General features: G+C 39.4%; 1 protein-coding gene across 1 annotated transcript in view; it reads right to left on the bottom strand.

The window, feature by feature from the left end:
* LOC133418410 (kinesin-like protein KIF13B) overlaps positions 1 to 18,041 on the bottom strand; it is a 96,374-nt gene that overhangs the window by 15,602 nt on the left and 62,731 nt on the right. Inside the window, 12 exon segments of the mRNA XM_061707082.1 lie at positions 1,086 to 1,203; positions 2,175 to 2,231; positions 5,863 to 5,940; positions 7,183 to 7,335; positions 7,419 to 7,511; positions 8,675 to 8,851; positions 11,225 to 11,337; positions 11,437 to 11,492; positions 13,606 to 13,732; positions 15,358 to 15,457; positions 16,350 to 16,373; positions 16,449 to 16,592. Coding sequence (XP_061563066.1) covers positions 1,086 to 1,203; positions 2,175 to 2,231; positions 5,863 to 5,940; positions 7,183 to 7,335; positions 7,419 to 7,511; positions 8,675 to 8,851; positions 11,225 to 11,337; positions 11,437 to 11,492; positions 13,606 to 13,732; positions 15,358 to 15,457; positions 16,350 to 16,373; positions 16,449 to 16,592 — 1,240 coding nt within the window.

Genomic DNA, 18,041 nt, shown 5'->3' with positions numbered 1-18,041 from the left:
GATGGAGGAAATATGGAGGAGAGATGGAGGAGAGATGGAGCAGAGATGGAGCAGAGATGGAGCAGAGATGGAGCAGAGATGGAGGAAATATGGAGGAGAGATGGAGCAGAGATGGAGGAGAGATGGAGGAGAGATGGAGGAGAGATGGAGGAGAGATGGAGTAGAGATGGAGCAGAGATGGAGTAAAGATGGAGAAGAGATGGAGCAGAGATGGAGGAGAGATGGAGCAGAGATGGAGGAAATATGGAGGAGAGATGGAGGAGAGATGGAGGAGAGATGGAGCAGAGATGGAGCAGAGATGGAGCAGAGATGGAGAAGAGATGGAGCAGAGATGGAGGAAATATGGAGGAGAGATGGAGCAGAGATGGAGGAGAGATGGAGCAGAGATGGAGGAGAGATGGAGGAGAGATGGAGGAGAGATGGAGCAGAGATGGAGTAAAGATGGAGAAGAGATGGAGCAGAGATGGAGGAGAGATGGAGCAGAGATGGAGCAGAGATGGAGCAGAGATGGAGGAGAGATGGAGCAGAGATGGAGGAGAGATGGAGCAGAGATGGAGCAGAGATGGAGGAGAGATGGAGGAGAGATGGAGCAGAGATGGAGGAAAGATGGAGGAGAGATGGAGCAGAGATGGAGGAGAGATGGAGCAGAGATGGAGCAGAGATGGAGGAGAGATGGAGCAGAGATGGAGGAGAGATGGAGCAGAGATGGAGGAGAGATGGAGCAGAGATGGAGCAGAGATGGAGCAGAGATGGAGCAGAGATGGAGCAGAGATGGAGGAGAGATGGAGCAGAGATGGAGGAGAGATGGAGCAGAGATGGAGCAGAGATGGAGCAGAGATGGAGCAGAGATGGAGGAGAGATGGAGCAGAGATGGAGCAGAGATGGAGCAGAGATGGAGCAGAGATGGAGCAGAGATGGAGCAGAGATGGAGCAGAGATGGAGCACCAACGGGTGCAGCAGGACCAGGATGAGGGTGTCAGGGACGGGGAAGAGCGGAGATGAAACAACGAGCGCTGAGATGAGATCGGAGCCGAGAGACGGAAACAGAAACACAGCGGAGAGAGAGAAGAGTCATTGAGACGAACCCGGGTCCAGGTTCAGGTTCTGGGAGGTGCAGGTGGAGCAGGTGGAGCTGGTGGAGCTGGGCAGCGTCCGTCTGGGTGGAGGAGGAACCCCCGACAGGTCCTGGTGGCTCTCCCAGCCCTGCAGAAACACACGAGTAGTTTAACCCCCACACCCTCCAACATGTGCAGCTGCAGCTGAAGGTCACTCCTCCATCATTATTACGCCAGAACTTCACAGATCTTTACTGGGATTCACACCGACAGCCTCACGGCCGTCGTAGGCGTCACAATTTGAAGTTGAGAGAATCTCAACTTTATGCAAATGAGCAGCAGCGACACCGAGGCAGCGTCCAACCACAGACCGGGAATCCCAAAGCAAGAAGCCTCAATGCAGATTATACTTTCATGTTCACACAAACTTACACTCATTCACATGCACACAATGTAAACACAAACTTATTCTATCAGGAATTAATATATCGTATTTTCTGGACTATAAGCCGCATCCGTTCTATTTAAAAAAAAAGAAGATATGCAAGCTGCAGATATTTATGTTGTTAGATTAGATATTTACTACATGTACAGAACAATTTTGAACTTTGAACATGTTTGTACCTAAATAGATCTTTCCTTACAGTGTCTTTTAACACGGCAGCAACTTTACTGATTAAAACGGGACAGAACTAAGAGAAAATAACCGGTATTTATTTATCTATTTATCTGTATGAAATCTGCTTCTACTTCTATCTGCTAAAGAAGAAGTAGTATATTCTTCTTTGCATTTATTTTGTCTTAGTTTTGATTCTAATTCCGGTTAGAGCGCCCCGAGAGGTGGAAGAAAAATCCACAGAATAGAATCTTTGTATAAGCTGCACGGTTGAAAACCTAGGAAAAAAGTAGCGGCTTATAGTCCAGAAAATACGGTATATAGATAGACGGAGACCGTTCGAGCAGACGGAGGCGGAGCCTCGTCGACTCGGTTACCTTAGCAACCGGAGCTCCTTCTACACCTGAGGAAAAACTAAAACTAAAATCAGAACCACCTGATAAGATTAGCGACACTAAAGAGGCGTTAGAGGATTAGTGGAGGATTAGTGGAGCGGGTCTCACCTTGATGTCCCCCAGCCTGTGCAGGGAGGAGTAGAGGTCCATGCTGCTGGCCGACAGCTGCAGGAGGGTTAGGAGCGGCTGGTTAGGTGTTAGTGGAGGTTACAGAAGACACCACGACTGATCCCAATACACCCCCTACTTTCTACCACTACCCCTAAAAATGAAGCCACAAACTTTAGGGCCCTTGTAATCTTCCCCAGGCCCTGTCCCAATACCCCCACTACCCCTACTTTTCAGCACTACCCCTAAATTTTGTTTGCTCCGTCACTGCGTGGTTTACGTTCGGGTACGTAAGCGACTGCGTAGTTACGTTTGCACATACGTCACAACATATCAGGAAGCCCAGAGCTAAAAGCTGTTTTTATTTCCGCTGTAGCGCTGTTAATATGCCACTTTATTAAGTTTTAATATTTTTTCAGAGGTAAAAGTAACCGTTAAGATCCCCAACCTGGACTCACTATAATAACATCATAGTGTTAATAATGCACTTTGCCACTTTATTTAAACACTGACATTCTGATTGTAAACAAGAGGTGATGCTTCATGCCATCACCTTTTTTTTTATGTAAATGATAACTCAGCTGACTAGTAATTATCTACCTCTTCTTACTTTTTCCTTTTTTTTTTTTTTTTACCCTCTCACCCCTCCCCAGTTATGTTGTACTTCATGTCCCTTTTTTTTTCCTTTCTCTTCTCCTTCCGGCCCCATCTCCACAATCTGTTTACTCTACAACAGGCATAGAACCTTAAATTCCACAACCGAACAATACATATGATCTGGTTTTGCATTGCTGCAGCCCATTCCATCTTCCTCCTCTCCCCTTCCATCCTCCTTGTCTTTCCCCCATTATAGCACTTTAACTTTAAACCCTCAGCACTTTAATCGTAACCAGCACTTTAACTTACTCTGGCACTTTACCGCCTAAACTTTTAACTGCTAAATGTGAAACTATGTGTGCAATGTATTCACTATTGTAATATATGTAAATGTCTGTAAGATCGTGTTAGTATGAAGATTGATGTGTCAGGTTGTTCTCCTGTTCCTTCTATCTTAAATAGAAGCAAAATAACAAGAACAGAAACTTTTTGCACGCTATATTTGTATTTGTTTTGACTTGTTGTTTAACTTGTCTTTCTTTTATATTTTTAGCCGGGGGACTGCCAATGGAAACTAGCTCTGTAGCTAAAATTTGGTGCATTTGCATTTTTAATTCTAAATGTATATGAATGTACACTGTCCCTTCCCAAATAAACTGAATTGAATTGAATCAGTTTATCCAAATAACGCCTGTTAAGAAATTTGATCCAATGTTTTCAGGGGGATGAGAAGAGCAGCCGGCTCGAGAGCTGATTTATGGTTCCGCGTTACACCAACGCAGAGCCTACGGCGTAGATTACGCGGCGCCGCGTAATCTACGCCGTAGGCTCTGCGTTGGTGTAACGCAGAACCATAAATCAGCCTTTATTCTGGCGAGATCTGAAAAACGAGCAAGCGAGTGATTATGTACATTCACTGAGTGAATATTATGCAAGTAAACACTAGCGACGCTGGCGCGGGTTTCCGGGTTATAAAAACCCAATGTCAACAACATTTCAAAGTAGAGGGCCCCCCCTCTGCCCTAAGGGGGGCCCAATGAGAGGGCCCCGTTTTGTGTGATACATTCATTTATAATCGTAAAATTTGTAGGTTATAATAACGATAAAATGTGCATTGTGCGGCCAGTGTAGGTTCATTCTTACTTTACAACTGTCCTGAACGCATCAGGGCTGTGAGCCAACCTGATTGGCTGGAACTTAACTTGTTTCGTTTTTTTTTACATTTGAACTAACTCGTCTTGTATGTGAGACTGCGGCGTTTTGGAGGGAACTTTGAAAGAGGAAAAATGGAGAAGAAAAAGCACCAGTCTGGATCGTTAAAAAGAAAGGTAAAAGAGAGAAAGGAGAGGCTAGTTGCTTCCTGTCCGCGGCGGAGTTGTGAGGTGAGCGGCGGACAGTCCGCCGCTCACCTCATATTTTGCAACGGCGCCGGTGGCTGATGAGGAGGCTAGTGTTAGCTGTAGCGGCCGTTACATTGTTTTCCACGTTACTTGGAATATATTGTTGGAGCCGAGGATGATGTTCTGGAGTTCGGAGTCTGTGAATTGGTGCAGCGGCAACAAGCGCACAGACAGCAATCGGTGAGCACATAAATAATGATCAGAATGTTGTTATCGCCTTGACCACCTTAATGTACCTTGTGTTGTTGTCAACTGTAATAGACCGCCGAGTCTATTTCTATTTGAATGCATATTGTGTGCAGTTGATACATTTTTAATAGGCTATGCGTTTTGTTGTGTTTAGACCGCCGTGTCTATTTTCTATTTATAGATCTCATTAATGGCCTTATAGACAATTGTGTCTATATTCTATCTGAATAGATTGTGTAATTGTAGTTTACATTTTATGTTTTAAGTTGTATTAAAGATGGTTTGGTTCAGACCCTGTGAGTCACCGTCACACCAGCACCAAGGACAGCGATGCTGTCAGAGTGACGGCTGTCAGGCTGCGTGGCGTGTGTGTGTGTGTGTGTGTGTGTGTGTGTGTGTGTGTGTGTGTGTGTGTGTGTGTGTGTGTGTGTGAACTGGTTTGTGGCTTTCTGAGGCACCTAGGCTTGCTTAGCTCAGTAAATGTGAGCATTTGTGTTGTTTGCTGGGTATGATGAGGTGTCCGTTATCTTTGTTGGTATTTTGCTGAATGCAGCAATAAAATGAGGAGGATAATAATTATAATTGTTGTCATGACACTTTCTGTGGCTTTCTCGTTTCTCATTAAGTTTTTACACCTTATATTGTCTAAAATTGAATAGGGGAATACACAGAGCTTTGCCCTGTTGCACTATTCACCACCCTGCAGTTATTATTATCCTGTGCTATGCATTCATCTGCTGATCTGGAATGGTCTTTTTTGTTATAATCATTGAAGCTGCTTGTGGCTGTCAATCTGTTTCTAAACGACTTAAAGTCATGCAAAGTTAACCAATCCGACCCGTAAGATCCCAAAAATTTTGCGCGTGCGCGCGCAAAGCGCGCGCACGCAGTTTAGGCCTCCGCTACGCAAGGGCCCCTTTGGGCTCAGAACCCATAAGGGATTACACCTGGCGACGCCCCTGCAAGTAAAGCTACAAATGTAATCAAAACGCATTTTTATGCAGAAACAAACTCAAAATATTGATTTTATTCACTAAAAAATAAGAAATGTCCGCCATGTTTTTTCGTTTGATTCAGTCCGCAAATGACGACGAAAAGCTTTTCAGGCCCTCGGTCAGCTAGTGAGCATCGAAAAACCCTCGCTCTGTAGGGCTAGATTGATGCCCCCTAACCCTCGTTTTCTCCACTCCCCCTAGATAAAAAGAGGAATTGGGACACCACTACCCTCACACGAGAACGCACAAAATTTAGGGTTTGGGCTGAAAAGTAGGGGTAGTGGGAGTATTGGGACTGGGCCTTAGTGGAGGTTACAGCAAAACACCACGACTGATCCCTAGAGGAGACCCAGAACCCGGAGGCCCAGACCCCGGAGACCCAGACCCCGGAGGCCCAGAACCCGGAGGCCCAGAACCCGGAGGCCCAGACCCCGGAGGCCCAGACCCCGGAGGCCCAGCCCCCGGAGGCCCAGACCCCGGAGGCCCGCGGTACCAGAGGCTTCTTACCCGGGAGATGTTGGGGGTGCTCAGGCTGCACCGGGCCGGCTTCCCTCGGACCGCCAGCTGCTCCCGCACCGCCACCTCCTGGTGGAGACAGACGCCGTTTAGGACACTCCGGTTGGAAGCTTCATACCTGTTCTGTCCCACCCGTTCCAAATCTATCAGTCCACTGAATAGGAATTCATCATCTGTAATCAGAGCCTTGAATGGTGTGAGTAGATGGGATACTGTCTACCCGCTAGATTTTTGTCATTATTCTTTGGGTTGATAATGGCTTAGATAATGGTGGTTAGAGTTTGTGGTTTAGGTTAAGGTTAGGTTTAGGGTGAGGGTTAGGAGGTAGTGCAGCCGTCTCACAGCAAGAAGGTCCTGGGTTCGCTGTGGGCGCTGAAGTGCGTCTTAGTTCCCCCATGACTTCGGTGACCACACTAGGTTTACCACCCGTTCCTTGAAATACGGAATTGTTACGTAATTGGGAATTAAAAGTCGCGTTCCGTATTGAACCAATTCGGACATATATTATGCTCTTATTTATTTAAAATTTAAATATATTGCAAAACTTCATTCGTAGTAAATTCAACTAAAGGTGAAACAAATATATTATTTCCCACTACATTCAAAGTGAGATATTTCAAGCCTTTATTTGTTATAATTTTGGTGATTATGGCTCACAGTTTATGAAAACCCTGAATAAAAAATCTCTATATTATGAAATCAAACAATTCAAGCATCAAAAATATAACAAAAGGTTTAACATATCTTGCTTTGCATGTAATGAGACTATGTAATATATTAGTTTCATCTTTTAAGTTGAATTATTGAAATAAATTAACTTTTACACCATATTCTTCACCTGTATATTATACATCTGGGCTGATGTGGACATACGTAGCATAGGAGGCTATTTCAGTTGCTAGTATGGTTGTCTGTCTGTACAGTCATGCAAGTTCAATGTTATTAAAGCACTTTAAACTTTAAATCCAAGCATTTAGTTTTTTCATATAAAATACATTTCTATGCATTTTAGAAGTTTTGGGGATGTCCCTTTTTTTGGCGCCTGCACTGCTGAAAATATTTCTATTTCTGAAAGGTGGCAACCCTGGCCCACACCCTGGGTGGGGTTGGCGAAAGTTTCGTTTTCAATACTAGTAGCTGGGTTAAAATACATAGAGAAAGCCATTATCAACCCAAAGAATAATGACAAAAATCCGTATCCCATCTATTCACACCATTCAGGGCTCTGATTACACATGATAAATTCCTATTCAGTGGACTGATAGCATTTCTGCCCGGGTCCGGTGTCCCCACGGCGCCGTGACCCCCCACCTGTCTGAGCCGGTCCAGCGTGAGCAGGTTCTCCACCGCCAGGACGCTGCGCAGGTACTTCTCGATGACCTCCATGCTGTCGGCCGACTGGTCGTCCTCGGCGCTGGCGGCCAGCCGGGCCAGCATCTCGCGGTCCTCCGGGCCGTGGATGTCCTGCAGGGGGGAAGGAGGGGGACAGATGTTTTTCCTGGGACTGCCAGCGGCGTGAAAAGTCGACTCCGAGGTCTCGTACTCACGCCAGGGATGTTGGAGACGACCTCAAACGTGACGCCGCAGCCGGGGATCGGGCTGCGCTGGGACATCCTCTTCAGGAGGCTCTGGGCGAAACCCTGCAGACCAAACACAGAAACAGTGGAGTCAAGACTAGGGCTGGGGATCGATTCAAATGTCAAGAATCGATTCGATTCTGATTCTTAAGATTCAGAATCGATTATCAAGATTTGATTCGATCCGATTCCGATATTGATTTGGGTTAGTGTTATTAAAACAGTTTTTTGAGCTGTTGCATGAATTATATTTCAATTCAATTCAATTCAACTGTAGTTATGCAAAAATATTAATACTAGTATTATATTGAGATTAAACAGCAAGTATTGCAGCTAATGATGCTGTAAGGACCAATACGCTCCCTGGATCACTGTAGCCAGAAATAACGGAGTAACGCACCGTTTGGTAACGGTAATTGCGTTACTGAATTTAAAAAGTAATGCGTTAGAGTATTAGTTACCGCAAAACTAACGGCGTTACTAAACTAACGCGACGACTAACGCGTTACTAAATAACTAAATAATAAAAATTTAGTCCTAGAGCTGGGTATCGATTCAAATGTCAAGAATCAATTCGATTCCGATTCTTAAGATTCAGAATCGATTATCACCATTTGATTCGATCCGATTCAATATTGATTTGGGTTAGTGTTGCCTGGATTATATGACTGTAAAATAACTAGTGAAATAATAATTTCACAATAATTATTGTATAATTATTAAGAAATAAATAACTCAAATAGGCATTTAAATATCCATTTAAAGTGCAAAAAAATAAAGAAATTGCAACAGCTCAAGCAGTAAACAGATTATTTTAGCTTGTCTGATTTATTCTGTCACCAGACACAGCTGGACATGAAGCACCGGCATTTTTCAGGTATTTCATGACAAACCGTGTCCGATAACAGAGAAACCAAACAAGCTCTAGTAAATATAGATAATATGAACTTCATTGAACTAATATAACATTTAGAAATTTAAGCTGAAATGTCCAGCATTTTCTCTAAAGAAAAGTTAATTTAGTTCAGGAGTTTTCAAAACTACTGGGATTAAAGTTCACCAGGCAAAAATGTAATGATGAAAAAAAAAAAATTATCCAAAAAAAAAAAAAAAAAAAAAAAAAAAAAATCGATCTTTAGACATACAAATCGATTTTTAGGAATAATTACGAGAATCGATTTTTTTCAACACAGGCCTAGTTAGTCCCAGCACTGGTGGTCACCCACCTGCTTCCCCGTGACGTTGACGCAGATGCGTTTCCGCAGCATCAGCTGCATCTCGGCCGGGTGGCTCAGCTGCACGGCGGCGCGGACCGTCAGGTAGACCCGCTGGTCCGAGGGCGTGGAGCGGCTCAGCTGGGGACACTCGTGCACCGTGGAGTCCCAGGACGCCTCCACCTTCACCTGGACGCAGAGGCGGGGGCTTCATTTTCATTTTTCATTTTATTCTTTATTTCATTAAAAAAAAAGAAACAATTCAATACAAATACAAATGTTCTTAAATTGTGAATGAAAAGGGAGCAGAAAGAAGAAGAATCTTATCTGATCTGCCCCTTTTTCCAAGAAATAACTTCACAAATAACATAAATTAAAAATAAAAAAAAAAACAACAACAACTAAGTGAAATAAAAAAATAAAAATAAATAAATAAAATTACCACCGTCAATCAAACTTAAACTAACATATTTCATTATATTTACTTAACATACAGGCTTTAATTGTTCTTTTGAATGTAATGTTTGATTTGGATTCTTTGTTTTCTTTATTCAGATTGTTTCATAAACTGATTCCTTTCATACAATACAGAAACACAACGTTCCATCAATTTAGTCCTGAATCTTGTTTTTTTTTTTTAAATCTGTTCCTTTTAAGTTATACTTGCTTTCTCTTTTTTCAAATCTTTTCTGAATGTTGATTGGTAAAGTTTTTTTATGAGCTTTAAACATAATTTTCAGAATACTATAGTCTACTAGTTCATGAAATGTCAACAATTTTAACTGAAGGAATAATGGATTTGTTGGATCTCTATATCGTTTTCTACTGATTATTCTTATGGCTCTTTTTTGCAGGGGACCTGAGCTAGGGTTGCCACCCGTCCCGTAAAATACGGAATTGTCCTTTATTTGAGAAAAAAATGTTGCGTCCCGTATTGAACTAATACGGGACACGATTTGTACCGTATTTTCATTAACTTTTACACCATATTCTAGTTGAATTATTGAAATTAATTAACTTTTACACCATATTCTAGTTGAATTATTGAAATTAATTAACTTTTACACCATATTCTAGTTGAATTATTGAAATAAATTAACCTTTACACCATATTCTATTTGAATTATTGAAATAAATTAACTTTTACACCATATTCTAGTTGAATTATTGAAATAAATTAACTTTTACACCATATTCTAGTTGAATTATTGAAATTAATTAACTTTTACACCATATTCTAGTTGAATTATTGAAATAAATTAACCTTTACACCATATTCTATTTGAATTATTGAAATAAATTAACTTTTACACCATATTCTAGTTGAATTATTGAAATAAATTAACTTTTACACCATATTCTAGTTGAATTATTGAAATAAATTAACTTTTATACCATATTCTAGTTGAATTATTGAAATAAATTAACTTTTACACCATATTCTAGTTGAATTATTGAAATAAATTAACTTTTACACCATATTCTAGTTGAATTATTGAAATAAATTAACTTTTACACCATATTCTAGTTGAATTATTGAAATAAATTAACTTTTACACCATATTCTAGTTGAATTATTGAAATAAATTAACTTTTATACCATATTCTAGTTGAATTATTGAAATAAATTAACTTTTACACCATATTCTAGTTGAATTATTGAAATAAATTAACTTTTACACCATATTCTAGTTGAATTATTGAAATAAATTAACTTTTACACCATATTCTAGTTGAATTATTGAAATAAATTAACTTTTACACCATATTCTAGTTGAATTATTGAAATAAATTAACTTTTACACCATATTCTAGTTGAATTATTGAAATAAATTAACCTTTACACCATATTCTAGTTGAATTATTGAAATAAATTAACTTTTACACCATATTCTAGTTGAATTATTGAAATAAATTAACTTTTACACCATATTCTAGTTGAATTATTGAAATAAATTAACTTTTACACCATATTCTAGTTGAATTATTGAAATAAATTAACCTTTACACCATATTCTAGTTGAATTATTGAAATAAATGAACTTTTACACCATATTCTAGTTGAATTATTGAAATAAGTTAACTTTTACACCATATTCTAGATGAATTATTGAAATAAATTAACTTTTACACCATATTCTAGTTGAATTATTGAAATAAATTAACTTTTACACCATATTCTAGTTGAATTATTGAAATAAATTAACTTTTACACCATATTCTAGTTGAATTATTGAAATAAATTAACTTTTACACCATATTCTTCACCTGTAGGCTATATTATACATCTTGGCTGATGTGGACATACGTAGCATAGGAGGATATTTCAGTTGCTAGTATGGTTGTCTGTCTGTACAGTCATGCAAGTTCAATGCTATTAAAGCACTTTAAATCAAAGCATTTAGTTTTTTCATATAAAATAAACACATTTTTATTCAGTTTAGAAGTTTTGGGGCTTTTTTTGGCTCCTGCGCTGCTGAAATCAGGACGTCCCTTATTTCTATTTCTGAAAGGTGGCAGCCCTAACCTGAGCGGCGAGGGGCGGCAAGCCGGACTCCTTACCTCCGAGTCGTAGTGTCTGACGACCTGCAGCTCGAAGAATTCGTCCTCGTCCTCCTCGCTCAGCACGGCGTCGTACCCGCCGGCCAGAACCGGGCTGGACTGGAAGTCGTCGGCTGGGGGGAGAAGAGGAGGGAGAAGAGGAGGGAGAAGAGGAGGGAGGATGAGCAGCTTCTGGTGACGTCAACGACCAGAACGTGGCGAGGACTACGTACCGCTGAGGTCCAGGAACAGGACGGGGATGTGCGTCTCCATCCCGGGAACTGGAACCCTGCGGAGAGAATCGTTAACGCCCGGAAACGGACCCGTCAAACCGAGAACCCGTCTGTCTGAAACGACCCACTCACGAGGAAACGTGACGCGGCGCTGAAGCAGAACCAGACCAAATAATTAAACCGCTTCTGAACTTTCGTATAAACGGACTTAAATGAAAAGGAGCATTTAATACTGGAATAATAAATAAATAATAAAATGTATTAATAATAATAATGAAATAACAACATTAATAATATTTAATAATAATAATAATAATAATAATAATAATAATAATAATAATAATAATAAAAGAATAATAAAATATTTAATACAGGGATAATAAAATAAATATTTAATAATACTAATATTACAGGTATAATAAAATAAAGATTTGATAATAAATGAATGATTAAATAAATATGTATTAATAATAATAATAATAATAATAATAATAATAATACAGGAATAATAAAATATTTAAAAATACAGGTATAATAAAATAAATATTTGATAATAATAAATGAATGATTAAATAAATATGTATTATTATTATTAATAATAATAATAATAATAATAATAATAATAATAATAATACATGGGTAATAAAATAAATCATTTAATAATTATACTAATACATGAATAATACAATTAATATGTATTATTATTAATAATATTAATAATAATAATAATAATATTAATAATAATAATAATAATACAGGAATGGGACGAGGGGTCGTGTGCAGCGATGTAACTAATAATTGATAAGATTTTATTCTGTTCCAGATTGGAGGAAAAATAAAAGTTTTGACAAAAGGACCAACATAATATTTTACCTGCGACGTCCAGATTTGATCACGTGACTGATCATGTGATGTCAGACAATCAGGAGTAAATTATCTATAAACCTTTTCTTTTTCTTCCAAAAAGCAACTTTTTTCAGGCGTCATTGAAGACTTTTGTAAACTTTTAAAAATTCTAATCTTCTCAGTGAGCAGTAGGTGCTGCCGCAGGCCCCTTCCACACACACACACACACACACACACACACACACACACACACACACACACACACACACACACACACACACACACACACACACACACACACACACACACACACACACACACACACACACACACACACACACACACACACACACACACACACACACACACACACACACACACACACACACACACACACACACACTAGTGATGCACCGATTGTTCGGTAACCGAAATTGTTCGGCCGAAAATGGCAAAAAAACACTTACGGTGTTCGGTGGAATAAGTGGGAAAAAAACTAACAATTAATAACGCCGTTGTAAAATAAGGAAATAGACTGGCCGCTCCGTAACTGTTGCGCTCCACATAAATAGTTGGCCAACCAAAAACTAACCACATAAGAATTTAACTAACATTCACCAGCAGGTGGAACCAAAACAACATAAATCAATCTATTACAGGTGCGTTTCATGACGAAATCAAACGTGGAAGAGCGTGGAGTGAAGTGGTGCGGTGCAAACATGTCAGCAGTGTGGAAGTATTTTAGAGTGGCAAAGAATAAAACAAAAATAGCTGTTTGCAATGAATGTTCTGCTCAAATATCTAGAGGGGGCACATCTGCAAAGTCTGTCAGCTACAAGTTTGATTTATCATTTGAAATGATAAAAAACCCTGAGCGCTTTAATGCATTTTTATTGTTTTAAGGCCTATGTTACAATGTTCAGTCAGTTAAGCCTAACGTAAGCTCAAAGATGGCCAAAAAATGTATTTTGCTAATTTATTTATTTTAAGATATTGTTCTTTGCTGGTACAATGTCTGCTGGAATATTTAAGAAATGCTGGGGAATTAAAAAATGTTCATTTTTTTTTTTTTAGAAATGTTTTCTACCTTGTAATTTTGTAAAAGTTTTTTTTCTTTTAAAAGCATGCCTAAATGCAATTTATTTGATTTATGCAATGGTGAAAAAATTGGCAAAACAAATGAAAAACTGCGAAGAACCATGTTCGGTATTCGGCCAAGTGTTTATTATTATTTTCGGTTTCGGCCACAAATTTTAATTTCGGTGCATCACTAACACACACACACACACACACACACACACACACACACACACACACACACACCTCTGGGCCGGGGCTCCGGGGATGCCGCTGCCGGCCGACGGCACCAGGACGGCGTTCCGTTCCTCCGTCAGGGTCAGACGTCCCTCCAGCAGCTGAGACTCTCGCTCCACGTCGTCCTCAGACTTGTCTTCAAGCACAAATACAGAAGCAGAACAAGCTCAGACGTTAATGATTAAAAACACCTGACATCCCGTTTACCCGCCGCCGTTGAACGGAACCGCCGCTTGGAGCAGTGTTTGTTTTTCAGGGGGGGTTCGGGGTTCAAAGGCGGGTTTGGGGTTAGGAGCAGTGGCGGCTGATGGGGGGCACAATTGACCTTGGCATACAATGGGGTGTAACGGTACACAGTAGTCCCGGTCAGGTACAAGCTTGGTACAATGGGGAAAAAAGAAAGGTAGAAAATAATATTTTGGTCCTTTAATTTTGAAAAATGACGACAATGGCTTATTGGTCATAAGTTTTAGTGAAGCAGTTCAGTTCTGCTGCAGTGGAAAAAGAAAACTGAACATAAAGTCGGGGTTTAACGTTTCAACAAGTCCACCGTTATTTTGAATTGTTCTTTTCTTACTGGTTTGGGTTCAGTTTATTTTACACATTAGAGAGAAGAAAAACATTAACATTTCCATTTTTCCCTCTGGAATTTATATTATTTGAAAAGACGTTCCTTTCTTTCAGATATTTGATCAACAAATATTATTTCAAAAGCAAGTGTTGTTTAACCTCTTTAAAACAAACTGTTTTAAAAATCTGGTTTGTGTAGTTCAGTTTGATTTTCTAAAAAAGACGGGGAATGAATTGTCCAATCACATTCGATTAAAATCAACATACGAGTACGTCACGATATTGATCGCTGATTCGTTGCTGATAACTGAGTTTCTGGGACGAACACGACTGCGTCCCTTTACATATCTAATTCAAACTAATTAAAAGATCCTCAGGTCACGTGTTTATCAAATGTTGAAGAGTTTACACTCGATTCTGTTTGACCGGCGCCCCTTACTTCTGGAAGTAAATAAAATAAAAAACATTTTTGGAACCAAATAAATATTTAAACAACATTTAATTACAAAAAGAAGATTGAGGGACAGGGTGGCTGAACATAAATATGAGATTCGAATTAGAAATGTGAACTACCCAATGGCCAAACATTATATGGAGGCACAACACACAGATGACTCTTCTCTACGAGTTTCAGGGATTGAGGTCATCAGTGTGGATGTGAGCGGTGGGGACAGAGTTTTGTATAATTATTTGCTCCAAATCAAACATTACATTCAAAAGAACAATTAAAGCCTGTATGTTAAGGAAATATAACGAAAAATGTTGAGTTTGATTGACATACCCCTAGGCGGTGGTAATTTTATTTTAATGTTATTTTAAATTTTATTTTAGTTGTTTTTATTCACTTAGTTGTTGTTTTTTATTATTATTATTATTATTTATAATTTATATTATTTGTGAAAGGGGCAGATCAGATAAGATTCTTCTTCTTTCTGCTCCCTGTTCATTCACAAGTTAGGAACATTTGTATTTGTATTTGTATTGAATTGTTTTGTTTTTTGAATGAAATAAAGAATAAAATGAAATGAAATTTTACTTCTTCTGTTGGGTTTTTATGTTTGCATTGATATTTACATTGCTCTTCTGTCATTACTTTATAGGCCATTTTTTGATCAGAGGAGGGTTTGGGGTTCAGAGGAGGGTTGGGGTTCAGAGGAGGGTTTGGGGAGGTTGGGGGTCCGACGGCAGCACCTGGTTTGGAGACGACCTTCTGCAGCTGCTGGTCCAGGTATTCCTGCCGCTCGGCCAGCGTCCTCAGACACTTGTCCTTCATCCTCTCCAGCTCCACCTCCTGCAGACGAGATGATGGTGAACGCCGGCCCCCAGAGACGCCCCCCAGGTCCCCCCCGGTTCCCCAGGTTCCCCCCGGTCAGTACTGGAGTTGAGGGGGGATGAGGGGGGACGGCATCCCCCCCCGAAATAAAAACGGTCCAAATCATCCCCCCTGTAAAACTGCCATCCCTCCTTTCCATCCCTTATGTCATTTCATCAATGAATGTGGTTTTACTGCTATTTCAACATTTAGAGTCATCACCAGAAAAATAACACCAGAAAAATAACTTTTTTGACCATTTTCACCTGTTTCAAGTAAATTTTCACTTGAAATAAGTAGAAAAATCTGCCAGTGGAACAAGATTTATCTTCTCATTACAAGCAAAAAAATCTTGTTCCACTGGCAGATTTTTCTACTTATTTCAAGTGAAAATCTACTTGAAACAGGTGAAAATTGTTGTTTTTTCCAGCGATGAGTCTTGTTTTAAGTGTAATAAAATTTTTTTTTACTAAAATGAGACATTTTAACTAGAAATAAGACAAATATTCTTGTTAAGATTGTGAGTTTTTGCAGTGATCCATGTTACTTATCCTGTGAAGGACAGAGTCATATTGATAAGTTCAGAAAAGTGTTTTTTATTGTTGTGTTTTGATGTATTAGATGTAAGCCCAGTGGATATTTAAAGCTTACAGAAGGCTGCATTTAACTGCTGCTATGTCATTCCTGCAGTATTTCTGCAGGTGTTTTGGTCACTGCTATTATTTGTAATATATTATATTATTTGTAATCAGCACAAATTATCTGTCCCCATATGATAAAATCCACCATCCCCCCTGATTTATTTTTTTACAACTCGAGTACTGCCCCCGGTCCCCCCCAGGTCCCTCCAGGTTCCACCAGACCTCCTCACCTGGTAACTGTCCATGTCCTCGTCCTGAAAGACACGTTAAAGAGAGTTAAGGTTGGAAGAACAACGACCCGGAAGCTCAGAACCAGCAGCAGCTCTCACCGGTGCCGGGTCGGGTCTGGACCGGCTCGTCTGCCGGACCTTCACGTCCCCGATGGAGACGGACTGGACGGACGCAGCGATGAGCGGCATGGTGCCGGAGTCGGGCACCGCACGCACCTCCACCCGCAGGTGCCGGGACTGGCCCTGGAGGGACAGAGCAGGTCAGTAACGGGCCGGCGCCGGGCCCGGGTCCAGTAGTAGTAGTAGTAGTTTATTTGGTCGATCAGTTTCAATTGATGCAATACATTGTATTTAATTTCCTTTCGTAGGAAGGAAATAATAAAAAAAAGAAGTAAGGAATAAACCGACCAAAATGTGTAGCTGAAGTTTAAGCTTATTGTGCCTTCCCTTATTAACTTTGTTTAGTTCATAGTTGATACTAATACAAGTACAAACAATCTACAACAACAACAAAACACATGCAAAACAAGAAGGAAGATAAACGTAAATACGACAGAAAAATCAAGTAAAAAACAAACAGAAGACGGATCTCAGAAAACAACTAACAGAGAAAGTAAATAATCAATGCTTAGAGGAAAAGAAAACAATCTCTAGAAGAGTGAAAGCAAAAGGAAACCAAAGACCAATCATTACATTTTTTGGTATATAAATATTATTATTACAACAACAATTATTATATATATATATATATATATATATATTTATTTTTTTTTTTTTTTGTATCACACTAATGTTCTGTATCTTTCGATTATATTGGATTTATACATCGTTTTAAATTTATTTATTGAACTACAGTTTTTTAATTCATTATTTAGGCTGTTCCATATTTTAACTCCTGTAACGGAAATGCATCTTTCTTTAGTATTTATCCTAGTTTTGGTTCTATTGTACAGGACTGTCTCAGAAAATTAGAATATTGTGATTTTCTGTAATGCAATTACAAAAACAAAAATGTCATACATTCTGGATTCATTACAAATCAACTGAAATATTGCAAGCCTTTTATTATTTTAATATTGCTGATTATGGTTTACAGTTTAAGATTAAGATTCCCAGAATATTCAAATTTTTTGAGATAGGATATTTGAGTTTTCTTAAAGGGAACCCTGCGTATTAAGACATGTAGGTCTTAAAAGATAAATGTTGGTATCAATTATAACAATGTGATATAAAAAACCTTTTTGATGTCTTCGTTTTTATAAAATTTGAAAATATAATTTAACTCGTAGGTCGCCATTGTTGTTTACACCGCAATGCATTCTGGGTAGTGACGTCACACGGTTGCACCTGCTGGCCCCCGTACACTGTTTTGACTGTTCAACGAGATAATCCAGAGGATAAACATGTCATCTGTTCAGCCATTTCAATTTGAACCCGAGCACAAGGTCAATGAGGAAGACAACACTGAAAACATATCCCAGAACGAGCCAAATGAAGACCAAAAAAGACGGGATGAGGTGAGAGTGGGACAAAATCCCAGCAACTGCGTCTCAATGCAAACAGAGGAGGAGAGCGTTTGCTGTCAAGAGCTCGTGTTTTTGTCAGCAGCTGTTCACTTTAAGCTATTATGTGATAAAACGTATTCCAATATCAATAATTTTGGAGATTATTAGCATCCACCGCTGTCCTATG

This window comes from Cololabis saira, chromosome 18 (genome assembly GCF_033807715.1).
Source record: "Cololabis saira isolate AMF1-May2022 chromosome 18, fColSai1.1, whole genome shotgun sequence".
NCBI classification, from domain to species: Eukaryota; Metazoa; Chordata; class Actinopteri; order Beloniformes; family Belonidae; genus Cololabis; species Cololabis saira.
Note: the sequence above shows the minus strand (reverse complement) of the source record. Positions and strands in the feature narration are given on the sequence as shown.